Source organism: Xiphophorus hellerii, chromosome 2 (genome assembly GCF_003331165.1).
Source record: "Xiphophorus hellerii strain 12219 chromosome 2, Xiphophorus_hellerii-4.1, whole genome shotgun sequence".
NCBI classification, from domain to species: domain Eukaryota; kingdom Metazoa; phylum Chordata; class Actinopteri; order Cyprinodontiformes; family Poeciliidae; genus Xiphophorus; species Xiphophorus hellerii.
In genome coordinates, this window is record NC_045673.1 from 13,257,649 (window position 1) to 13,285,317 (window position 27,669).

General features: G+C 37.8%; 2 protein-coding genes across 2 annotated transcripts in view; one reads left to right on the forward strand and one right to left on the reverse strand.

Moving 5' to 3' along the window:
- The window catches only part of LOC116733780 (transcription factor Maf-like), a 48,846-nt gene extending 23,592 nt beyond the window's left edge, over nucleotides 1–25,254 (forward strand). Inside the window, 1 exon segment of the mRNA XM_032584609.1 lies at nucleotides 25,141–25,254. The gene's annotated coding sequence lies outside the window, so the exon portion shown is untranslated.
- The window catches only part of wwox (WW domain containing oxidoreductase), a 163,538-nt gene continuing 159,290 nt past the window's right edge, over nucleotides 23,422–27,669 (reverse strand). Inside the window, exon 9 of the mRNA XM_032584598.1 lies at nucleotides 23,422–26,278. Within this exon, the coding sequence (XP_032440489.1) occupies nucleotides 26,087–26,278 (192 nt within the window). The 3' untranslated portion in view covers nucleotides 23,422–26,086. The remainder of the gene's footprint in view (nucleotides 26,279–27,669) is intronic.

A 27,669-nucleotide genomic window follows, 5' to 3' on the forward strand; every position in this document is an offset into this window, starting at 1 on the left:
CATTGTCCAACAGCTGCATTTTTACCTCAGCTTCCCTTTCACATCTGCAGATGACAAACCACAAAAGAAACCACTAAACAGATAAGTGATATATGCATGGACAGGTCCTGCAGAGAGCTGAGATGCTGGAAGACAACCTCTCTCTGCTCTAAAAAGAAAGCCTTGCTGGCCCAGGAGAGTGCTGCGTGAAATTGGAGGCTGCTAAAGAGAGGGATGTTTGAAAGGATTTGAGCTGATTTATGCTGTGTTTTATCCCACAATAAAGATTATGGATGATGATATTGATTTAGCCGGGGCTGTGGCCATGACTGGACTAGGGCTCTCAGGTTGGGAGAAAAGAGAATCTAGCTCATTATCATTCTCTGACACAGTGAGGAAGCCTTTCTGTCGGGCAACGTGTGGAGATAAATGTGCATCTCTCGGTGAGCATGCCAGACACTTAGATCATCCTCTGTATTAGCAGCTCCACTCTTTCCTCTGCTTTAGTGTTTGTGAAAGTGATGAACCCCCATCCTGTCCTCCTCTTTCACAAACCAGAGAGGGAAGCTGCAGGCGTTCCCAGCAGCACAGCGCGGCACACCGACTGGGAGGGATGAAGTTATTGACTCCGCTTTGATTTAACCTCTCCTGCCTGATGCTCAGAAGCTCACAGACACATTGCAGATTGGGGAATTCTCCATCTAACAGCCATCCTCTGAGAAATGTGCACGTTAAAGGTGCAAATCAGAAAGCGTTTGGGCTTCAGATCCTGGATTTAAGCAAAGAACAACAATGTAGAAGTGATGCTTTAAAAGCAAAAGTCTTTAAAAAGCTGCCAGGTAATTTTAGTTTATCATGTTTACATGCTTATAGCACCCTTCTTTATTGTTTCCAACAGTTGTTTAGTACAAATTTGTCACTTTCAGTTTTGTTGACCTACAGATCGACTGTATACATTTGCGTGGTTTATTCTCAAGATGACAAATAAAAAAATTTTCAAGGGAAAAAAAAAAATCAAGAACTACTAAAAGTCAGAAATTGCATTTGGTAGAAATATTTGATGAATTCTGTAAAAACCAAAAAACTGCAAACCTCAAAATTTTGAGGTCACCTCTGTGCATTTCACACTTTCGAGTGCTATACCCCAGTGCCAGCAGGGTCCCCTGTGTACCAACAGCAGGTGGCAGAAGAAGCGTCTTGCCCTAAGACACAATTACTGACGCAGACGGAGAGGTTTGAACAGGCAACCATCGGTTATTTACATTTCCTATTAAGCTGCTTTTGCTTCGGATGTATATTTGAAACAATCTGTTACACCAATATTCTATAGAATATTTTGATTTTTGCTTCTGTATCTAGAAATACAAAGCATGACAACATACAGAACAACTTTAAGAGTTCATGATTGAAGTAATTACTATACAAAGGACTTGAAATGAAAATAGTAATATTTGCTGACATGCTCCTATGCTCATATGTTGACTTTTATTGTTGAAGCTTAGTTGATCTTTTTTAAGGTAATGTTCCCTGCTTACAGCTACAGTAGATTTTTCTTCTGCTTTCAGGACAATAGCGTTCTATGAAAATAAACGTTTACTTGATTTGACTTGTGCACACTATAGAAACAGTTCCATCTGCGTGTATTTAATGGTTAAATTAAACACATCTACAGATCGTTAATACGTCCATAATTTCAGACCAGTGCAGCTATTATTACGAGTAATATCACTAAATTGTTCTACGCTCATTACTATTAGAGTTGTTGAACAGGACAAAGGCGGCAAAGTGCACTCCTCTTTAATTAATTACCCTCTTTTGTTTCTCGAGGCAATACACAAACAACCACTCATAGATAATAACGTGCACGCACATTCAAAACTGGGCGAGAGTTTGGTTTTCAGAAAGAAAACAAAAAGAGGAAGTGGGAGAGAGGAAGAGGGTAATATCAGCAGGCTATCTATCCTCTCCTCCACTGGTGCATCCCAATCCTCTTTGGAAATAACAAATGCATAAAGGAGCCACAACACAAATATATCTGCCTGGCTCAGATAGATAGTGCAATGCTAGAGTTTAATACCCTTATGTAAACCAGTAACAATCAAGGCCTAACACACACCCCCACATCACCACTAAGGGGACAATAAGGAACATGCTCTATTCTCTCTCCAGATATGAACAGTGAGAAGTGATTGTGTTAGTGTGTGTGTAAGAAGAAGAGATGTGTTATTTATTTATTTTTTTTCTCCAAGCAAATAGTGAACAATGCTGCAGCCCAGATTGGTTGGCTGGCTGATGCTTCTTGTTTTGGTGGCTCTTTCTGAAGCAGAGAGTGATATAGACCCTGACCTCAGAGACCAGCAGCATATCCGATAGTCTATTTCAATCATCCCTTACCATGCACTCTTTTGATATCTCACTTTATCCCTCTGTGCCAATTTGTTTTTATACTTTGCCTCCTCGCTCATCCTCCAGCTGCTCTTCTTTTCTCACTAAAGCTGACAAAGAGAGGAGCGGCGCTGCAACCAAGGAGCCAATTTGTCTTCAAAAATAAAAAAATAAACAAACATTGCCATTGACAAGCAATCTAAATGAAGGAAAACACTCGCCGACTCACTCATTTATCAAATTAATTTGTGCAAAAACAAGCTGCACCAGTGGCAGGCTTGCTCACAAGCAGAGACGGAAAAAAAAAAAAAAAGTACTGACACATATGATACAGTTCGACTTTGCTGACAATTTCCTGCCGACTAAAACTGATTTTGACCAAGAGAGGGGGTGGGTGGGGGAAATCAACGGGGCTGTCTTTGTAAAGGTGGATCAATATGATTAGTATGCGATGCTTATGTGCGCGCATGTGTGTGTGTGTGTAAAGGAGATGGCATAGACAGAGGTTAGAATAGCAAAGGTTAAAATCATACATCAGCCTCCATCTGCATGTGCCTCACAGGGAGAAAAGCACTCTTTATCTATCTTTACTGGCTTGATCACTTTAATATTTTACTACTAGATGACATTTCAGACTTTCTAAATGGAAAAAAATCTGCACACATTAAAATTAGGGTCAAAGAAGGGGTAGCCATGAAAAGTTTCAATCTTTAAAATATTGTCTGACAATGCTGAACTCTGGACTCTAAACAGAAACAGTGTGATCTCGGCAGCGTTTAACAATGTTTTCTAGAAAGCAACTGAGGAGGAGTTAAAGCTTAAGGAAAAGAAGTTTCATCTTTGCCTTGTAGTGCATTATCATAACCTCACAGAGGCTTTCTAATGTTTGCAGCATTCCGCAGAGACTCAAAGCTTTTCTGCAGTTTACGTCAAACAGTAACAAGCTGCAGTGTGAGAGTAGCAGCGGTGGTCTCAAAGATGTAAAGAATCTGTCTCTTCTCTGCAAACTCAGCGGGACATGATCAACATCTGCAAACGAAGCATGGAGGGAGTGAAACCGAACGCTGCACAGACACAGGAAGACAGAAAAAGAGTCTGTATCCTATATAGGGGGTGTGCGTGTGAGTGTGTGTGTTGCACGTGTGTGTGTATTGTTGCTATTAATGTGTATGCTAGCCATACATGATCCTGTGCATGTGATGACTGGAGGTTCTCCTTGATCTTCAGCCTCAAAGTAATGCTGCACTCCTTTAACCATTTAGGACCCTGCTACTATAGGAAATCATCAAATATTTATACAACATTATAGCCTATAAGTAAAGCAAACATTACGGATGTCCATGGTTTGAGTAAAGGGCTTTTTTCTGCAGCTGTTTCAGATTCTAGTCCTGACTTTCTCAAGCCATTAGAAAGATTTTTAAACACTGAATCTAATTATTCTGATGACCGGAAGTTAAGGATCTTTTGTAAGATCATGCAGACTTAAAGCATGCAAAGAGATTTCGAAATCATCACTTAGTGCAGCTTAATGATTCAGTGAAATCTGCTGTGAAACCCAGATGGCTATTGTGATCTTATCAATCTGATTTATCATGAATAATCTTGGTATCTTTCACTCTTTGCACCACATTTATAGTGAAAATCAGTAATAGAAACTGCAATAGTCATGCCTACTGGAAGCACAGCACACCGGTAAATTGATTATCTTCAAAGCGAGGAGCTAAAATGTGATGAGGAAAAAAAGTACTTTATACAAACAAGAAATTGGACCAACAAGAAAACATTACAAGCCGAGTTTCCTCAAAACTGACTTTGAAAGATTAATAACAGATATGATATATTAGTTTACCGAAGACTTTGGAGACATTCGTGTGAAGTCAGAAAGTCCTTCAGAAATAAATGGGTGTCAGAGCATAAAACTTTCTTAATTTATGTTTTAAATATATATCTATATATATATATATATATATATATATATATATATATATATATATATATATATATATATATATATATATATATATAAACCTATATATATATATATATATATATATATATATATATATATATATATATATAAACCTATATATATATATATATATATATATATATATATATATATACATAAAACCTTCTTAATTTATGTTTTTTATATTTATATTTATATTTATATATTTATATTTATATATTTATATTTATAAGGCTGTTGTTGTTGTTTTACTCAAAAAATACTTATGAACAAATGATAAACCATTCAAATATTAATATAATCCTATTCGATTTTAAGTTTCTATTAATTTGCTTATTGTTTTTACTTCATTTGATTCTTTTTATGGAAACTAATGTTAGCTTGTAAAACATGGAACTATGAAAATATTTAGGGAAAATATCCTTGTTTACCTCTTAAATAAAACAAAATGTTTGAGTATCTAAAGTCAAAGACAGAGTGTGCTGTGGTTTGTTTTTGTTTTTTGTTGTTTTGACTGTGCTTTTACTGTAAAACAAAATATCATGTTGTGCCATTCAGCGGCTATTTTTCTCTTTCTATGTTTAGAAACATAGAGGAAGAAAAATTGAGAAAGATAAATAAAAAAATCTAAAATCGACATCTAAGGCACTGAATAGCTGCTGGTGCTCTAAAGTCTAAAGGCTGTTTCATGGAGCAGAAAAAGCCTGATCTTTGTGTTGTTTTCCCCCTGATTGATCACAGTGCTCCAAAGCTCTTCAGAGCTTGTTGTAGCAGCGTTTACTTGGATGTTGGGAGGGTAAAACCGCAGCCTTGGAAATGACACTTCAGAGGCAGAGAGGCCAATACAAACAAACAAACAGAAAGGCAGAGGAAGTCGGTTCAGAACCGAAGAAAAAAACACACAGCACAGAGGTGAAGACGTGAGGACTAACTTGTTGAAAGGAAACCAATTTTTTCTTGTTTGTGAATTATTACTTTATTACATGTTCTTCTGTTTTTCCATTGTAAATAAGTAATTTTTTGAAAGGAACATTTTTTAAAATCTTTTTTATATATCACTTTATTTTTATAGGTCCTTTCTCTACACATTTTATTTTGGGTTACATTAAAATCACAGATGTGTTTGTGACACACTTCAGTTTTAGCATAATTCTATCAATACGCTTGGTAGCTTAAATTTTAAAACCTTTCTTAGAAATAAAAGTAATTTTAAAAAACGAAAAGGTCACTTTAGGGGCAGATTAACACATCCTTTTCCTCCGGATGACGGATGCTGTACAGTCAGAATAGAAGACGAGATTTCTGAAACTGATGATAAATTTAAGCCAAAGCAAATGTTGGTTACTTTCTTTATGACTAAGAGACATTTGCACAACTTTCATCCTCCTCCTCTTCTTTCCAACATCTTTGATGAAAGTAAAAACCCTTTAGTGGATGTGACTTTTGTTGCGCTGTTTGAACAATGCTCACATTGAAGACAGGTGTTATTTTAACTTCTTTGTATTAAAGGAAGCAGATATTTTAGGTTTGTTTCGTTTTAACTGGAAGTTTCTTTTAAACTGTGTTTAAAAGAAAGGGAAACCACATAAATCAATGCATACATAGAATATATACTCCATAGTATTAAATGCACACCTGAAGGATTAAAAGCATAATTGGCCACTTTATAAACAATAATAGATAAGAATACGTTTTAACTTTGAGGTTTAATTTACTGCAGTGATTACACCACAAAACATCACAGAAACATCAATGTTTTAAAAATGAGTATTTGTTATTTTACGGCAGTAACAGGTTCTCTGTGTTCAGAAGAACATCAGATCATTTCTGATTTCTCTTTCTTAGATTTTGTTCTTTTTTCCCAAACTCTCGCACAAGCTGTCACATGAACACTTACCCAACATGAGCATGTTTGGCGTGTGCATGTAGGTGGTTAAAAACACGAGGAGAGAAGCCGGCCGTCAGGCTGTGATTTGCAGTGGACAGGACAGCCCTTGGCTCTGTCTGTCATCGTGTGAAGCCCCTGTGTGCAGCACTGTGGACGAAGCTGTTCGGGGCTCGCCCACTGTTGCAGACCTGTCATGGTGACACAGACAGACTGACACACTGTAGCACTGAGAGGTTGTACCCTTCAATCTTTTTTCAGTTGTTTTTTTTTTTCTTTTTCACATATCCATTTAATGTTTTCAGTTTCTCTCATTCATTCTCTGATCGTCTCTCACCTTCTTTGCTCCATCTCTGAAGTCAGACTGAAAACAGATTGTGGGGGTTTTGGAGACCAATAATTTGCCGTTGGATGCATCAGTTAATTCTTTGTCTGGTTGAAAAATTGGGTCTGTTACAAAAGGTCTTGTGAAACTCCGTTCAACCGTCACAATCATTTGTAAATTCTAGAACTTTTCTGTAAGTGCAAAGAAAAAGCTCACATAAGTATGTCAGCCGTTACTCTCACAAGTGTCAGCATTAATTGTATTTGTGCATGCGTTTCCATCGTATCTGCAGGTTTGTGTGACGAGCCGATTGCGTAATCCAGCCAGACCTCAAAACAGTGGATGTCAGATGGTAATCTGCTCGTTCTGCAGGTTACACACACTAAACACCAGGAGGCTGTAAAAAGACAACTTCCTCCCAGGTTGTGAGCTTCTTGGCATTTTGTACTTCGATGTCACTGTTGCAAACTCTTCAGTGTGGGTGTGTGTGTGTGTGTGTGGGGGGGGGTGTGCGGGGGTGTGTGTGGGTGTGTGTGTGTGTGTGTGGTGTTGGTGTGTGTGTGTGTGTGTGTTTTTAAGCTAGCTGTTCCAAGTTGCATTCTGGCTTTCCTTTTTAAACACTCATTTTTGCTGCTGCTGTCTATCTGTTTGTGGTGTGGAAAAACACACACACACACACACACACGCTCATCCTCTTGTAGCCTGAGGGGTCCAACAGCTTATTATGAGTCCTTAGTGGAAGAGGGAGGAGAGAACAAGAGGACGACTACACTTAAGTGGCAACAGACAGCAGACAGGGAGAGATTTACTTCTCTTATTCCAGCACACAAAGATTTAGAGGAGCTCAGTATGTGATTAAGAGAAACTCCCTCTGTAGTACCGTAATGCTTGAATGTCTGCTGGCAGATGTAATGATGACAACTCTTTGCTCTGTATAGATGCGTGTCTGGTGTATGGTTGGCGTACGTTCTGCTATCGAAAACATTACAGGGAATCTCCAGCAGTTGCAGCTGTGATTTGATGAATCCCAAATTTGTGTCTACTCTTCCAGACCGGAACACCCCCTTCTCCCTCCCCACCCCCAGCACCCTTCAAGCTTTTCTTGCCATCCTCATTCTGCCAGCGACCATGCTGTGAGTGTGTGCTCATGTCTTCTTATGTGTTTGTGTGTATGTCCATTCCCTCCCTGTCAGGTTTATTTCTGTTATGTTTCTTAATTAGCTAATAAAGGTCATGGCATCCCTCAGTCAGGGGAGGGGCGGTGCATGCAAATGAGGCAGAAGGTCAGACAGATTAGTGACCGCCTCACACCGCCAAAATACAGACACGACGAAGCTGCCATACAAATACCTGCAGCTGCTGCAACACACACAAACACACACGGGGAAATTAATCTGAACCAACTTGTTTGTTTCCGGCAGGAAATGAGGCAGGCATCTCACTAAAGATAATAAAACAATGCAAAAAAAAAAAAATGGTACGTGTAGAAAATTATTTACATCCTTCTCAGTAAATCATTGAAAGATATGTCTTGGAATTATAGCAATGAAACCTCTTCTCATTTTCAGAGTTGCTTTTTTAGTGATTCCACTTTTAGATAATTCATCTTTGGTGATGAGTTTCATGTAATTGGAAAACCTTTTCGTCATCACCCTAATCTACACCTCCACACTGCAAAATATTAATAATGCTTTCATTCAGAAAAGAACATGTTGATAGAATCAAGATTATTTTGGACCTAAATTTTCTTTGAGTATAAATAATTTGGGGTATAATTGTACTTATTAGTTCATTTAAAATTATTCACAGCAAAGATATTTTTTTTGTTTATCACTTTGAATACCTAAGGATGAGGTTTAATTAACTATTTCAGGATTACTTTTGGGCCCTCTGCATCCTCTCAGTTACGGAATAAGCTCTGGTTAAATCATTGATGTGTGAGATCTGATCACATGGTTTTTATCAACTCTTTTCTGTCTGTTTCCTTTGCCCTGTCACGTAAACAAAAAAATAAATCAATATATGAACTTCTGCACGCAACAATGGCAGAAGCTCTTGGAAGGGAAACAATTTAATGCAGAATTAGACAAGTTGCTGGTTGCTAGAAAACACACCAACCATTTTGATTGTTCAACATATCCTGACCCACAAAGTAGAAGTAGATAAACACCTACAAGGTGTGGAGAACCAGAACTCAGAAATAATATTTTAGCCATGTCAGGATGTGTCTTCTACACTGATTTAGACGCATCTGAGTTCATGTAGCAGTAGATCATTAAGTTTATTTATGTTGAACCTTAAGAAGGAGTCAGTGATGTTTGGATTTCGGCCATTTCATCCACCAGTTTTTCTCTTTTTCTACCCAACACCTTTTATACAAATAAGAGAACTGTGCCATTGGATATTTCTTACCAACTACGTGTCAGTCTGCACTCCTTGAGCACAATTTTGGACTTGTTTTGAACAAATAATTTAAATATAGTCAATAATTTATAACATAATGCATGGGAATGAGCTCATGTGACTCCAATATATGGCTATGTTCATTCCATGAGTTTTTACAGAACGATGCTATACAGTCATTCTGTATAGGTAATGTCTTCAACTGAGACAGAGAACAAAAACTTTCTAATCCTGCAAACATGGAAACTGGTCAGAACTGCCCAGAGCCATGAATATTCTTTGCTAATTGCACAGGGGAGTGAAAAGAACTTAGTGTGATATTAATCCTGGTTTCTTATTCCCTCAAAGTATTTCACACACCAAAGGTGTTGCTGTAGAGCATAATACCCCATTTACTGTAAAATAAAACTATGAAAACTGAAATTCTTTCTGCTGAATGTTTCTTTGAAATAAAGATACAGTCTGTGCCCATCTGAGAGCCACTGTGGTCCTGCAACAGACTCGTCCTTTGAGTTTGACTGCATTGTAAATGCTCCAGTTTCAATTGATTTAACAGATTCCAAAAATATTAAAGGTGAATGACCAAATAAGGAATACAACATTTTACAGTAAGAGTTACTTTTTTTTTTTTTTACTTGCAACTCTTGTTTATTTCCTTCAATTTGTGATTCATGATCAGATCAGTTTTCCTAGGTATAAGAACAAGTTCTGGTAACTTCATAAAAAGTTTCTTGGGTTGGTTTGACTGTGTGTGAGACACAATTTATACATTGACTAACTGTAACTGGGTTAGTGAATAGTAGTTTTCTTTGTTTCTTTGTTCTACGTTTGGTATTCTTTCATATAGTTGCTCTATGTGTACCTTATCCTTTCATCCCGACAGAGCAGACATGTGCTTACTACCATCACCTGAATGAGTCTTTATCTGGCCCTGATGTGCAGTTGTGCTGTGCTTGTCTACATAACATGTGGTGCATGAATGCTGGTGTAGATAAGATAAAGGGGGAAAAAAGCGGCTCGGATGCAGCGGAGCAGACAGAGCCAGCGTCGTTGTGCGGCGGAGAATCTGCTACTCCTCTTTCGGTCTATCACCTCTCGCAGCAGGACTTGTCTCTGTGTCCTTTCACCCTAAATCACCCGACAGTCTCCATGTGTGAAAGGTCCATCTTTCTCCACTTCTATAACTCATCTTGTCTGTCTCGCTACTCTTCTCTTCAGCATCTCACTCAGTTTGTCTTACCTATAACTCACTGGGTTTCTTCCCATCTCTGAACTGATCTCTCACTTCGCTCCTACGGTGGTTTACAATTATGCCGTTGTAATGCTTGACTCTACCTCCTCAACAAATATCGTAAGATATCATTTTGAATGTATTACCGGGTATTTGACTGAAACTGTGCTCTTGTGCTTCTTCTATTTTCTTTTCAAAATCTCACCATTCATTCGTTTCTCTCTTGTGGGAAGTTGTCCTGCGGGTCTGCTTGACTTGAAGCAGGCAGAGTGATGGACACGGGGTGAGACCCAGAGTATTACCCTGCCCTGAAAGAGAGGACCGACACTACTGTATAACAACACACTGAATACAAAATGACAAACACAGGAGGGATGATAGACAAAGCCAAAGTCAAGTGGGGAAGGAATCATAAACAAGCATCACTCGAGGGAAGCATCCTCGGTCTTTGAGCTCATTATGTTCATAAGAGAAGATAAACGCAGTCGCCTCTCAGCGTGAGTGGAAACTCTAATAACAGAGATTTGAATAAATGCCAAACTTTCTCACGCATGATGAAAACAGATGTGAGCAGAAACACCTACTATCTGGAGTTGCAGGCTGCTTGGCCTGCAGCTTTAAGATTGCAGCTCAGAGCTCGTCAGACCCTGTCAGCGTAATATCTTCTGCTCAGCAGACCTTCGTGGAAGATGATTTGTTTGGATCCTTTCCTTCTTCTGCACCTCCTCCTCCTGTCATTCACTCAATACTTATCCAAAATCCAGCTGCTCTTTCCAGAACGTGCTCTTAGCCTGCAGTTAAGAAACAAATCATGCATTTTGCAACACTGCATGAGGAGCATATACGCACATGTAGAATAAAGAATTCACTGCCTCAGGATTGAGTTGTACAGATGGGGCATCTAGTCTTACTTTTTCTCATTTTGGAAATGTTTTCTAAACTTTACAATCCACTTTTGCTCCCATTCTGTTATGTTCTCCCTTTTAATCTTCGAATTCACCACTTATTTCACCTTTACTTGAAGTTTTAAAGCAGAAGTCAACTCCTCCCTGGAGCCGTCTCTGAGGTTGTCTCAGTTCTTCTATGCCAACGTGTCTTCTGTCTTCTCAACATGCCTAAGGAACACGAGATCTATAGCCACTGTAACAAAAACAATATTCAATCTATAATCATCAACATTCTTAGACCATCTGCACATAACATACATTTACAGTACAGAAGTTTTTGTATGTTGTCGCATTACAACCTCAAAGTTGTACATTTTTTTGCATTTTTGAGGAATTTTATGTGACTGACAGAAGAACACAAACTGCACCATAACTTTAAAAAGGAAGGCAAGTAATATGTGTCTTTCAAAACTTTATTTAAAAAAAAAATACATGTGTAAGATGTGAAGAAGTTTTTCAAGTAAGATAATGCCTCTAAGCTACAGCAGAATTATTTAGTTTAAATGATAATTATGTGTTTTGTTATGGCCTATTTTAAATCTTAGATCTAAGTGAAAATGTGCTAAGACTTAAATTGCTACATTTGACATTCTCCATCCTATCTGACTGAGCTTGACCTGTTTTGAAAATAACTTCTGCCTCTAGATGTGCAAAGCTGGTAGAGGCATACTCCAAAAGATCTGTACCTATAAATACATTAAAAAGTGATTTTTACAAGGTATTAACCAAAGAGGTCAATACAAATTAATTCCTTACTTTTCACCTTGTTTTAAACTTTTGAATGCCACACATCGTTCTTCTTCCACTGCACAATTACGCCCTACTTTATGTTGATCTGTCACATTAAAATTCAAATAAAATAAAGCGAAGTGTGTATCTATAACTTGGCTAAACTGGAAGAAGTTCAAGGTGTACAAATACTATTAGAACGCAGTGTGAACAAATTATCTGCATCTGTGGTGAACCACTGCCAGGCATGACTCACGCTGCAGCTGAACCACAGGCTCAGTTTCAGTTTCATGTAACATCCTGCTGATCAAACAGTGACCACTGCGTTCTCTTTTTTTGTTTTCCACGCAGACACAATAAAGCATAATTACCCAGGAGCCGCTTCACGTTCGGGGCTCCGTTCGCAGCTAATACATGCTAACAACAAACACTGAGGCCATATGTCATTTGCTGCATTAGCCAGTGTTCGGTTTTGTCAGGCGGACTGGTTGTGGGTACATTACATACATTAGCAGTGTTTCCAGTCTCTATCATTCTTCTGATTACAATAAATGCTCCCTCGCATTGTAACAGTGGGCTTTACAATAATGGGCCGTAAATTAATACAGTGCTCAGCAGTAAATGCTATTGTGCTGGTGGTGTTTACAGTGTATAGCCTGTACATATGAATGAATTGGTGGATGATTACCATTTACAGAGGCGGTCACTCCAAGACAACACACGCTTGGTGTCCATTTGTTACAAAGCTGGAAGGAGCAGAGAGGGAGGTTCTGCATCTTGATGGGGGAGATCAGTGTCCCAAAATGTCAGTGTATCAGCAGCAGTGTGCTGAATCTCTTAACTTTAATCTCACAGAATAGGGGCAGGTGTGAAAATCTTATTAAGGTATAATTCACTGCTCTGGTGGGGTCATTTGGGCTTGCATTATCACTGAGATTATTCCCCCCCACACACAAGAGCGTAAAAACCCTGTGACTGAGCAGCAAGCGAGCACATCTGTGTGTTGAGGGGGACGTGCTTCCATATGAAATGTACACGAGGGTGAATCTCAGTGGTGTTAATAGCTTTTTAAATGTCAGGGAAAGTCAGGGAATGATAAAAGAGAGATTTGTTATCCACTGTCCTCGTGATCACCGAGGAGCACGCCGCTGCTCTCACCTCGCCGAGGAGTAGACCAACTTCCATCCACGCTGATGTCAGCATGATTTATTCACCAATCAGATTAGCTCTGAGGGAGACAATGAGAGAAAGGGAGCGGGGACAGAACGCCAGGCATTAGGCTGAGTTCTGAGTTATTGTCATGTTTTTCATTGTCATCCTCACGGAAATCTGGTCAAGCAATTCTTAATATACTCTAGAATATTATAATGCATGATACAAAAACTGCTCCTTGCATGGTAACTTTCAGCAACAACGCAGCTGAAATAAAGTCAATATCCTCTTCTTCATTAAATATAGATTCAGGGTTGATATGTCAAAAGTAACTGAGTTTGAAACAATTTTATTCTAGACCTTCATATTTATTCATCACTGTTTTTTCCAAACAGAATGTATTCATGTAAAGCAGCGCAGGTTTGTTTTTTGAACCTAAGAAAATTGGAGGATCAGTGCAAAGATACAATGAGCTTCAGATTTTCTCTCCTCCCTGTATGTTACCCTCACACTACATGAGGGTAAGCACCCAGCATATTTGTCACAGTTTCTATTGTAAATTTTTTGAACAATCGTCTGACTGTAAAAGTGGTCAGGTTCACTGCAACAGCTGTTTTCTTGCATCCTTCTCCTGCCCTGGCATGATAACAGTTTCTCTTGTCTTTCCTAGTCTGAGGAGATGCAGAGAAAAATGGCCCCATTTGTCACAATATATTTATTCCCCAGGGAGAAGGAAAACATCTCTTACTAATTTAAACTTTCTAGACACACTGATCATTATAAAGTAACAAGATAAATAAATAAATGCATATATACTGTATATCCCCTTTAGATGATGTGACTGAAACTGTTTTTACGTGCTCAAAATCCCTCCAATGTGGCTGAATTAAAAAAAAGATCAGACAGTGATGTGAAATACTGTTATCACAGAGATTTGACAGAAGTTGTAGAAAGCAAGGGTGATGCAAATAGTTCTAGAACAAAAGGGATTTCCTTTTTTCTGCTTGGTTTGGATCATTATCTTCCCCCTTAATGATATATCATCATTTAAAAAACATTTTTTTGGATTTAAACACATTATCTCTCTTGCATTAAGTCACTAGATGATCTGGAGCATTTAAGAATGAGGAAAAAAATCTACATTTACAAATCTTTAAGGAGCTCAGTATTTATTAAATCTACTGCAAATGCTCGTAAATTAAAGGTGGGATTTGTCTGAACATGAACAAAAATCAAAAATAAATAAATTTAAGATATTTTACACATCTCTGCCCGGTGCTAATGCACACTCCACACTTGGTGTGCACCTTTTTGCACACATCTAATATCTACAATAATGACATTTTTAAAAATATCAATAAGCAAGAAACAGCAAGAACAAAATATGTTTGGTGAGTTAATGTCAAGATTTAAGGAGTTGCAATTTGTCTTAACTTTTTCAAGATAAAAACTTTTTTTCCTTCAAACTACAACAAACCGAGTTTTTTTTTGTTTTTGTTTTTTTTACCTGAAAGTCTTTTCTTTATTGTTGAATTTCTTTTGTAACTAATATGCAAAGAAAGTTTAAAATCTGACAAACTTTTTAAATCATTTTAAACAAACCCCAACATGGAACTGTAACGTTTTCTGCACATCAAGGCTTAAAACCGTCTTTGTTTCTCCTATTTACGAGAAACAAATATTTTCTAAAGTTATGTCAGATGTCATTCGGAGTGATTATGTTCATATCCTGTCTACTGAAGAGACATTACGTACTGAAATTATTAGATGTTGATGAAATTCTTCATGAAGTTTGCAACCTCCAAACATAATCCACAAATTAAATCAAGCAACGATGACAAAAACCCAAACAGTTTTCCTTCTGTTCTGTCAATGACTCACCAGGGTTATGACACAAACAAACCTGTGTAAGCACAGGGAGTTATCGGATGTGAAAGTGGCTCAGTAGCTTTCTGGAATGATTCGATGGATTTAAAGCACCCTGTGGACCATCAGCGTTTCATTTTTCTCAGCGCGGCACTGTTCTCTGCTGGCACTCCACTCGCTCTGTCTCACTTTCAAGGAGGCAAATCTTTATAGTTTTCTCCCAGCGTCTCACATCTTCCTTTAAACCCACCCAGTTTGTGCTCTGTGAAAAGTGTGTGCATGTGTGCGGGCGTGGGCGTGCGCATAGGGGTGTGTGTGTGTGTGTGTGGCTTGTCCAGCACACTGGCCTTGCTCTATCGGAGGGTTGAGTGATGTCACAACAGACTGCATTTTAATAGAGAGGGAAGCAATTAGAGAGGGGACAGGCCGAGAGGTGAAGAGATGGAGGGACTGTCTGGGTGACACACACACCCCCACACACACACACACTCATTACTGGGGATGAGTTAATTAATTGCACAGTGATTCACGGCCCTTGTAATTAATCTCGTAGGTATGTGAGTGTGTTTTTGAGAGGTGACTCTTCTACCCCCATTTATAACGTACACACTGTGGCAATTCGCATCAACGTACATTTTTGTTCTTCCAAAGGTGCAAATATATGGGTCCCCAGGCTGCATCACAAGATTGACTACATTATTATTTTAGTTATAATTGTTAGTTTTAATCCACCTTTCTTTCCCAAATATACTGTTTGTCAGTTTCTAAAAGCAAAAGCTTTTTAAAGCCTTAAAGTGTAAGAAAGAGAAAAAAACAAACACAAAAAAAGCCAAGGAAGCACATATATTGATCAATAATTTTAAAAATAGACTCTTAGGTATCCCACTAATAAACTTGTAGAAATAATTGGTTTTGCATTCGCATGACAAAAGTTAAATTTATTAGACTTTAGTGTGTGTGTGTGTGTGCATATGTGTACTTAAATAGAACACAAGGTTCTCTCTGTCAAATGACTAGAGAATAAATAAGTTTATTTAATAAACTTATGAAATAAACCAGGTTTATTAGTTAGCCCTAACATGGTTAAGGAAATAAATGCACTTTCTTACTGTTGTAGCTGTATAATGGCTTTTTAAAGAGAGCGATGTTCAGGCTCTATGTCAGAATACGATCCATTCTGTAGCTTTATTTCAAATGCAGTTATTCAGAAACATGTCAGTGTTGCTTGGGGACGAGGCTGTTAAATAAAAAGCTCCCCGTTTAATTATTAGATTTTTAAAGAAAGAGATCAATAATTGATTTTGTATTGATTTTTTGTTTTCTTTTATGCTTAAAATCCTGACAAATACATAAAAAATATTTTGGGAAAATATATCTTTTCAGGCATGACATCTAAAACATATTTTTCTCTAAAGGAGAAACGGAAGATAAAGTTTAGTTCAATATTCAATATAACACAAAGGATAAAGGATTCAGATGGTGCAGGGCAAAGGCTGTTTATTCTGGAGCCTGCTTCATGCATAGTCTGAAGTTTTTCTGTTGTTTTACTCATAGTTGCAGTTTGAAAATGTACCAAAACTGTGAATTTTCTTATTCTTGAATGTAAGAAAATAATTGTTGCGATCCCTCTAAAAGGTGTAATGCATCATCCTTACGGCTCTTTTTTGTAATATAGTTATTAATAACAGATTACTTTTTACAAGTACTGTTATTTGAATTTGTTTTCATACACTCTAACACATACACCACTCTTAAACCAGCACTTTAATTTATTATATTTTTTTATTTGATGAAAAGGCTTTCAAATCCAAACAGTAAGAAAATGCTGCCTCATATCAGTTTACATTGCAGCGGTTGGTTACATCATGTTCCGGCAGAAATGGCTTTTACTCCTCAGAGCACTCTAACCGCATTACTTTTTTATTATTAATTTTAAGAGGGCTATGGGGGCTGGGTATGATTGTCCAGTTAAAAAAAATTATGTGTATTAATCTTGCTCCACTCTACCCATGATCCTTTGCATTTATCAGCTAGAAGAGGGGGAGTGGTGGAGCAATCGCATTTGGAAATTAAACAAATAAAAAAAAATAAAAAAAAAGTTGAAGATGGCTGAGTGAGTGATGAAGCCGGCCGACTGCAAGCAGCATAAATCTCTTCGCCTTTCACCACCCCACCTCTGCCCATGCACACATTTGGAAATTGTTATGATTTTACTGTGTTTGCATATATGAGTGTAATTTATTAGACCCAAACACCATCAGAATTATTTACAAGCAGGTTCTGGTCGGCTGCCAATAAGCCCATTAGGCGCATTGTTGGAGACTGGTTTTATGATAAAATACACAATAGTAATTGTGAATGGAGAGAGGCCAGAGTGTTTCTCAATGAGGTGATTATCTGCGTGCAGGTTATTGTGCTATTTCAGCATGACATGTAAATCTGTATCGCACCATTAATCAGCGTTGTCGGTAAAAAGTGAGGTGTGAAAAATGCCAAAGGATGATGAGAGAAAAAAATCTAATTCTGGAGAGTAAAAGAAAAAGAAAAACGTATCTCCAGAAGACACAGATCAATGGAACACCAGAACAGTTTCTGTCTGTTTTGCCTTCGATACTTTGGAATCATAGCTAAACGTCCATCATCTCAGTCCCAACAGATGCTAAACTGTAAAATTTACCTTAAATAATGGTTAATTTCATGAAAGCAACAGACTTGACTTCTTAAACTCAAATCAAACAACCAACTTCATGAGCCACAACTGAGCCTTCTCTCTACCCATAGGCTTTCTTTAGCTCGTTTGTAATCAACCCTGAGAAGAATAAAACTGCTTTATCTGTTATCCAAGTGTTTTAATCAACATTTCTAAAGCTTTCTAAAGTTCTTTCACAGTTTTTCTTTGTGTATTGCTGCTTTATTAGTCATTGGCATTAACAGAAAATTGTAAAAAATGAGGAAAGTGAACATTTGAGGGACAAAAGTAGAAATGTCAGGCATAAAAATAATCTACAGCTGGTCAAATAGGTAAAAAATATCCTGCAAAAATGTCACACAGGATCTTAGAGGTGCTTCTCTGTAAACTCTTCAGATACCATATTGTCATCTAATAGTACTTTGGGTATCTTTTTGTTGGTGATAAAGAAAAAAACATGTTTTCACAAATTGTTTTAAGGAAACCGTAATTTTTTCTTGAAAATCCAAATCTGATTTGTTTTCTGTTATGTCTACACAACTTTCATTCAGGTAGAGTCACTTTTCTTCCTGGCTGAGTCAAAGCTCAGAGTTCAGTAGTTGTAGCTGAAAACACTAAAAATAACTCCTTAGAGAATAACTTGGAACTGGATGGAAAAGGAGCATAAAAACCCTGAAGAAAAACTTTGAAACTCAGAAATACGCAGTGGAAATATTGATGAAGACTGGTTTAAAAGACTGAGAAAGTTTAACTCATGAGGTCAAACTAATTGTTTTCCATACTTGTTGGTCTTATTGTATCATGTCTAAAAATTTCTTCACATCTCATGTATTGTTCATCTGTTTGTCTGTAATCATTTATCATGACAGATGGCATTTTGTAAGAAAATAAAAATGTTTCCATTGTTTAAACTTTGTTATAATTTAAGCAAAATCTTCTGTAACAAAAGAAGCACTCAAGGATGGTATTAGGAAAACATGACATCATTATTACTATTATTAACTATTATTTTTGAGTGTTGTAATGCTGGTATTGATTCCCCTTTTCCATCATCATGCTGTGCTCATCACTTTCCCTGAGATTTAGCTTCTTTGTCACTAATAGGATCAGGTGTGAGCATAACAGACAGGGAAAGTCTGTTCAAACGGCCAAATGTTGCTGGCAAGCAGAGCTCAAATGAAATATAACAGCGTACAAAAACCAGCATCAAAGAATCCTTATTTAAGCAGATGTTGATTTAGATTTTGTGATCCCAATTGTTGTGTAGCTGTAGCTTTAAAATAATTTATTTTTGTACCTTTTTGTAGTTTTTCTATTAGACATGTAAAGTCTGAGGAAAAAGCACACATGGAAGCTATACGAACACAGGAAGTGACACAGTAACAGTAACAAAGCTGCAGTTGGAGGCTTAGTGTGTGGTATTGCAGGTTACGGGTCATTTACCAAGGCTCAATAACAACCTTTTGCAGCTCCTGCCACACCTGGTCACACAAAATAACACTTACTGTCCTCTGAGAGCGTGTACTGAATCCCTCCTTTCGCCCTACGATGGCTTCAGCAAGAAACACCGCGTCCCTGCTCTGCTATCTTGCTCATGACAGATGTATTTATGTAATAGTTTTGATAGGTATTGATCTGCACCACGGAGCCAGTTAAGAAACGGAGAAAAATGAGATTTCAAAATCAACATGGCTGCATGGGGAGTTTTGTGAAGATGATGAGTGACAGAGAGAAAAAAAAACATTGTGAGGCGAACAGAACATGTGAGTTGCAGCGATGGGTGAAGTGATTGTACAAAGTTTAGAATCATACAAAAACACACCCGATTTGAAGCCATATGTAAGCCGCTCCTCTTTGCTCCACTTTTGTATGTGTGTGTTTGGACTGGGATGATTGCGTGTGGGGGTGTGTGGGTGTGTGTGTGTGTGTGACCTTGGCCTGGCCTGGTGGTAAAGTGTGGCGTCAAGAGAGTCAGTGTGTGAGCAGTCAAGCGTTTCCCCTCAGATTAGCGGGCTTTATTACTGCCACCAACCACTGGTCTGACAAATCCTCTTATTTCATTTTACCTTCTTCTACCTCTACCTCTGCTGTGTTCTTTCTTCTTCTTTTATTTCCCAAAAATCTCCCTTCCCCTCTACTCTCGCAGCTCCCCAGCAGCTTTGCATACTTCATTTTGCATTTACAATGTAACAGCCCCTGTTTCTATTTGCTTGCACTTTTCTCTCCTCCTCATTGTCTTTTTCATCTGCACAGCTTCGCTGTTACCCACACAGTTCTTTTTCCACTGTTTCTCCACTCAGCCTATTGCTCCACTCTGCCCTCGCTCCCTCCTGCCTCTCTATGGTGTGATGAATCTGTAGACAGGGGCTAATAATTGTACTTCAGCCCAAGTGCTCATTTTTCTTTGTGTTTGAAAGCTGTGACAGGCAGGGGCTCTTTCCCCCCTTCTCTGCCTCCCCCAGTCCTTCTCTTCACCCCTTTCTCTTACCTTTTCTTTCTATCCTCACACAATAGGTGAGTAAAATAACTCAGGGTTTACAAGGTCACGCTGTCTTGTAGTGAGGACGCACTGGGGATTTGGAGCTGGAAGTATTTCCTCAAAGGCACTGTGTTGGGACTTCAATAAAGAAAAAAACAGAAAGTTATAGATTGCACAAGCAGATCTACAGGGGAAAATAAGTGCATTTGATTGGAAATCAGTGCATACCAGGAATCTGGATTCAAATACTGCTTCTAAAGCCACTTATAAATGACCAAATGAGAGACTGAGGCAAGGTGAGGAATAAAAACATCCACTTTACCACACATCACTTTTGTGATTTCTTGTTTAAGAAGTGAGTGAATTAGTAAATTTGCTAGATTGTCAGAAAAAGGAGAAATAGTACATATTTAGCATAAATATATGCAGAACACCCAATTTTGGTAAATATGTAAAAGAAAAATTTTAAAATAATCTTTTATTATTCCATAATTTCACATTAAGAAATATGAAAAATCCAACTTTTAATTCCCAGATGAAATTATAGTTAAAACCAAAGTCAAATATGTGAACACTGATGTTTGCCAACCTACTATGTTGTGGGGATTTCGTTTTCTCTGATATGCATTTTCATGCATTTCTTGCTAATAGTTACAGTAAGTCAACATATGTGTGTGTGTGTGTGTGTGTGCTTAACAGAAATCTTTCATTTTAATTTCACTGTCTTTTACAAAAAGGGTCAACGAGAGGAAGTAAATGATCCTCTGACTAGAAAACCTACATAACAAACACAGGCAATGATGGATGGAGACTCGTCCACCTCTTGCTGCAGATTTTACACGTCTCTTAAAAACCAAATATTGATAAATAAGATCAACTTTAAGAAATAGAAATTTAAAAGGAGCTCCACTTTCATTTATTTTAAAGAGACTGCTGAGGGTAAGAGAAACGGTTGAACTGGTGATATTCTTAAAAATAAATGTATATGCCGACGCAAAAGGAACATACTCAAATTAAAAGCTGGACTTTTCAGTGTCAGATTATGTTATAGAAATAAAATTAAATATTTAATTTAAGGTTTTTCGAGTGTTTTTGCCAAGGGAGAAAATAAATGGTAAGAAAATGAACTTTCTGTTTTCTTGCATTTAAGTAATCCAAAAAAAAATCTGCAATACAGATAACTTTTTTCCATTATTATTAAACTGTGCTAATCAATTCCAAAGTAGTTCCAGGGAGATGCTTGAATTACATTATAGTCTTGCACTCCAAATAAAAAAAAAAACAATCTGCAAGCAAAGCACATAGTTAGATATTGAAAGAAAACAATATTTCCATTGACTCACATCCAGTGATACTTTATGAAAATTGATCAACAATTTCAATCCTGGAGCCATCTTCAGAAGGACAAGATGAAAAGACAGCGCAAGGGAGGTGGGAGAGCAGAGAGTAAGACTTTTATTGCCTACCGTAGTAAGATGGTAAAGTTCCTCCTGGCAGATATTTATTGGGTTAGTTGAGTCCGGAGAGAGCTTTAACATTGATTGTGATCATTAAATATATCCGCTTGAAATGGCAACATGGCATTCCTTCAGTCAATTTAGCCAATAGGAGCAGAACAAAGGCATAATCAAATCAATCCTCTCATAATTATTCTCTGAAAGGTGGAATTAATCACAAGAAGAAATAAAAACAATAATGGAAAATGAAATGGTGTGTCGTAAACAATTACTGCCTAAATTGAAAAAAACCCAGTGAAGGGGAAAAAAAATCAGCTGTAAATCCGACAAATTAAAATAACATTTCAGAGTATATTGGTTATTTGGTTTACACTGACTTTCGGTTATTATACTGTTGAGCAGGCTGTGTTATTACGGGAGAGAGCGATACAGGGACAGGGGAAATGAAGAGGGAGAAACTAGGAAATGATGTGGCGTGGAGGGGGCAGAGGGCGAGTTGAGTCTGGGGTCAAAGGATCAAGGTGCACCTCTCATGAAAGCCATCATTCTCTCTTCTTCCTGCTTGCAGAGAGGAAGTGTAGCATATCGATTAGCTATCAGATGATTCCGATACGGTCTGATCGATAGGATGAAAGCCAGGCAGGACCCTCCCTATCCACTCAGAGACCCACCCAGAGATCTGCGGTCGCTGCACTGCAGACCACCGCAGACATCAAGCTGTTTGTTCACCATCAGAGGATTCTCCTTTTGTCTCCTGTCCAGTTAAAAGCTTCCTGAAATAAATTTCTCTTAAATGAGCCAATAAATTATTCAGGCAGTAGTCACACACAGACATGGTAAATAGAAAGCAAATGGCAAATTCTTCATTTATGTTGCCTTGTGAAAGTATTCATATCCCTTGAACCTTCACCAAATGTTTCATGTTGTAGCCACAAACTTAATTTTATTATGATTTTATACGGTAGACCATTATTGTATAGTGGAAGAAAAAGGATGAGTTGATTTCCTTTTCTTTTTTTGGTACACATATGTATTTGTATTTACTCCTCCTTCCTTTAGTATCCGTAGATAATATCTGGGGTAGCCAATAGCCTTCAGTTATCTGTGTTCAATTCAGTGATAGTTTAGGGGTTGAATAGAGACCAAACAGAATTATAAAGACCAAGAAACATGCCAGAGAGTTTGAGAAAAAGTTGTGGGGAAGTTTAAAGCAGGATGACGTTGTGAAACATTATTTCAAGCTTTGAACATCTCATGGGGCATTCTTCAATCCATATTCTGGAAATGGAAAAAGTTTGAGACAATTGCAAAACTACCAAGTCCGTCCGCCTGAACTGACAGGCCAGGTAAAGCAAAGCATTCATCACAATCCACAGATCTGACCTTAACAGAAGAATGATAAAAGGAAAGCCATTACTGAAATAAAACCACAAGAAGTCTCATTTACTTTGGTCAGATGTAGTCAAAATTTTCGCAGTCAGTCAAAATGAAGTCAGTCAAAGACAAGCATATCTGATCATAATGTCCCCATAGTAGTGGCAGCATCATACTGTGGAGAGGCTTTTCTCCAACAGAAATAGGAAAAAAAGTTAAAGATGATTGGTAGATGAAAGGAGGTAAATATTAAACATATCAAATGAGAATAGTTTATAGTAGTTCAAATCAAACCATATTCATGTGTTAGAATGACCAACATCAGAGTCCAGACAACTGAGAATCTGTGGAAAGATTTTACAATTAATGTTCACAGAATGTTTCCATCCAAAATGACTGAGATTGAACTATTTCCAAAAGGTGAACAAAGATTTCAGCCTCCTCATTTCCAAAGGTGGTGCAAACATACCAGTAGCTGTGATTGCAGCAGAAGGTGGTTCCAGGGTGACTGGATGCAAAGTATGCATGACATAATTTCGAGATTATCATTAGAAAATTCAGAGAAGTCATGTTTATTGCAAAATATATAAAAACGTTTGAGAAGCATGAATACTTTTGAAGAGATGTACAGTCTTTCTGCCATCATGCTGTAAGACTGAGCAATAAGGAATAGGAATTAATACGTTTTATCAAACAACAGGCAAAATGTAGGTAAACAACGTGGAGAACTGTCTGCAAGGGGTGAACCATTTTGTAAAATCATCTCGCACAGAGGTTCATGTAGAGGCTCAACAATCTGCAGGGTTAAAATATAAACTTTTATATTTATTTTTAAAATATTCATAAAATGTTAAGAGCCTAATCAGCACCATGGACAGCACTCATATATATTTTTTTGTAGTTTAAAACTACAATAGTGTTCAATGGGCCTTCATTCAGTTAAGTTTCTCAGAACAGATTCCTGAGCTGTTCTCTAAAATGAAGCTGTCATTTGGAAAAAATTTATTCTATATTTTTATTTAATTTTCAGTTGCAATCCCAGTTGATTCATAACCAGGAAAACTTAGTGAAATGTTTTCTGAGTTAACTCTAGAGTGTGAACGTGTCAGATGCTGCCGTGCTCTGACGTGGGTCCAGTGGTGTGAAAGGACAATGATAAGACACCTGCAGGACACAGCACCGCTGCAGGGTGGTCACTTTTCCTGGAATATTATTTGCTTCAAGTGTAAAAGTATTTTTTTAAGGGATTAAAATGCATTTAATCTTTTTATCTAAAAATGACTTAGGTTATTATTATCATTTGTGGTTTTGTTGATCTTTTTACTCACTTATTTCCTTCCAAACAACTGAGGATAATTGTGCCACTCTACCTTTAATTTTCTGTCTGACATTAACTGCAATGTTTTGTATTCCAAATTACAGTGACACAAATATTTAATCTGGGTCAGATTATGAAACAATGTCACATACTCTAATTTGTTAAACCTAGTTTATGCTTTTAAAAAATACCATTTTATAAAAGCAGACACAAACCGACTTACTTAAAACTTGCAATTTAACAAACTCGAGAAACACATAGTCATGCATAAAACTAAAGTAACAGAACTTTGTTCTAAATGAAAAACTGGACGATGCTATATGTGCAAGCTGATGTACAATACATTTATTAATTATGGCAAACTATTTTAAATCTGAGGGATTTTAAAGTAAGAAAATTACCAAATCATGTTAACTTCAGTATTAATTGCTCACCATTCTATTGCTGATTTGAAACTCGTTTTTCTAACTACCACGGTAACAAGGCTAATAACTAGATGGACTCTACCACATGTATCCCTGTGTTTCTCAATAAATTTGTTTCTTGTCCTTATATTTTGATAAAAAGATAATTATCTAATCACTTATGATGCAGGTTAGAAATGTAATATAGCTCCTTTGAAATGATTTTCCAGCTTTAAAGGCCACTGAAAATTTATGTGCGAGGCTGTTTGTATGATTGACTGATCTGTCCTTTCAACACATGGTGTAAAAGCTTCTGTGTTAACACAGACCTTAAATCTAAAGTTTCAATAATGTGATTGTTTGCATCTAATGTGTGCTAGAGTGTATAACAGTGATATATTAAGTTATTCCTCACCTTCCTACACAAATATCACCAACTAACAGCCTACAAATGAATGTACTTTTAGAATTTGGTTTAAAAAACAAGCACATGGATTTGTTGAATGTTTTCCCATGTTTATTTTTTCCCTTTCTTCTTTTAATTTCAGATATTATGACACTGGAATGCTGTTTTATGAACGACCTACGGCACCTGGACTGCCATGAAGCACAATGTCTCAAAAGCGACTCGCCCTCCCAGCGGCTTCAGGACAACCCAACCCAAATACAGAGGCTTGACACTAAAGATTACAATTTAAAAACAAAACAACAAACTGAAATCGCAAATTCTCGTACGACAGCAAGAGGAGACACAGGGAAAACGAAAGATCCTGGTATTTGTAAATAAGACTCTTACATAGTGGTAAAATATCATTCCATAAATCTCCAAATTGTAATTCAGATTTAGTACAGAAGCTAAACCATAGCAAGAAGAAAATTAGGATGCCCTCTGCAAATCAGGTGGATGTAAATACTGTACAGACAACAAGTAAGGACACTGATAAAGATTAAATTATTGCAGAATAATGTAAATAGTCATAAGAAACATACCTCTAGCGTGTTTATATATTCGTAAGGGTCCTATGCTCTCTACTTTTTATTTCTCAAACAGTTAGACTCCGTATCTCGGCAGAAACATCTGCACCAAAGTCTATCAAAATGATACTGATTACAAAGACATTCAATTGGAAGATGATATTTCTTATATAGCGCCATCGCTGCAATCCGACTCTATGCTTACTCATGAACTTTGTGTGGTCAAAGGGTTACAAGACGACAGCAGATAAAAATAACTATTCTTTCTAAGTTCCCTACTTCCTACTGTAAAGTAACAAAAGAAAGTTACACCTGAACTTAAGCTGTAAATGAAACCCCCTCCTTACTGTGTATGTAGCGTGTTTTAGCCCTGTAGTGATGTGACATATCCATGCAGACCTCTGCGGTTTGGCAGTTTTTGTATAGTGCAGTCAGAGTCTTTTATTAAGTTCACCCCCAAGTCAACATCAACAGCTTCCTCTTTGACTTCTTCCTCACACCATCCTGGATCTCAGTCCGTTAGAGGGACTGGATCCCGACTGATCGCTCTGCAACCAGGCGCTCACTCAGCTCCCACAGGCCGGCGGCGCTGCTCAGATCCTGGGCTTGGTTGGACGACTGGCAGCGGAAGCAGTTGTTGAAGTACATGCCGCCCAACCCCTCCAGCTCTGGGGCCACAGCGCAGTACACCGTGGTGGCAGCACCTTGTTGCTGTAGAAGTAAAAGGAAGAAAAGAAAAAAAAAAGGACACAATAAGTGGCACTGGACGACTTAGTTGGGTTCATCCTGCAGGAGGAGACAAAACATGGAGAACTCATCTACTCGCACACAGACATTCAGAGGTGTCCTGTCCAGAGAAAGGCTGAAAGGTGGACGCAAGCAGCATCCAGACATCTTTTATGAGATAAACGCATACAGGCAGGGAGTCCGGAAGAGGAGACAGCAGGACTGAGTGGCCACAGGAAAAAAAAAATAAAAAGACTTTCACACACAAGCTGTCTCACCCTTCTCTCAGCCCATGAAGGACTGCCTCCTATAAACATAACTGTACATATATCTGTGTACATATATTTATTTGTTTATTTACTTCTCTACCTGGCATGTACAGGACTTCTGTGTGAAAATTCCAGATGCACAGACACAGTGGGAAAGGGTAAAAGCATCTCCAGTCTGGACGGGAATTGCCACTGAAAACGCAGCTTTTATGTAAATAATACAAAAATAGGTTTCAGTGGAAATTAAGATGTATATTTTCACACTATGTGTACAGAGGGTGAGCCAGGCTTTTAAAGTTAAATATAAGCGTTGGAAATTATGCAAGAATAATTCTGTATCTTAGTTATAAGTCAGTTACTTATAGAAAAAAAAGAGCATTTTTTTCCTGTAAGGACACACACACACATACACACCAGAAAGCTTCCTCACTAATTTTCTCTAAGTACATTTATTTATGAGCATCATAAAGTCTTAAACTCAGAAACTCACAGAGTTTTATGTTGTTTCTGAAAACTGAAAGGGTGTATGGGCGCAACCTGCTAAGTTTTCTAACACACCATGTCCTTTCAGGCGGTAATTAGCGGGGATATTCTTAGAGGTGGTGGTGGGGGGAGAGATTTCTGTGACATTTGAAAATGAAAGTTGAATAAACACGTCAGAGAGAATTACACACATAACCCGACTGCTCAAAGAGGGATCTTTCATGTTGCGGCTCCGGCTAAAAGCTGCTGTGACAGCTTCCCTGCGAAACACCCGAGGATGGAGACGACTTCTGTACGACCACATGAAATGGCTTGCCCACTTTATCTCCCGATGAGAGTGATGAGAGTTTTAGCACAGAGCACTGGCACGCACCGAGACGAGCCCATATGCGCAATAGTCAAACACACAGATATATACACGCATGCATAATGGAGACGCGTTACATGCCAACTGTTTGAACAGCTTCATAAAGCAGCTGTGAGGCTAATACACATGAAGTGAAAAGATTCTGTTTTTAAAAATAAATATGTGCAAAATGCATATGCAATAAACAAAACAGGAAGAGGATTTTTTTTAAAAACTTATTTAATCAATAGAACCAAACCAGCTCACAGACAACCCCC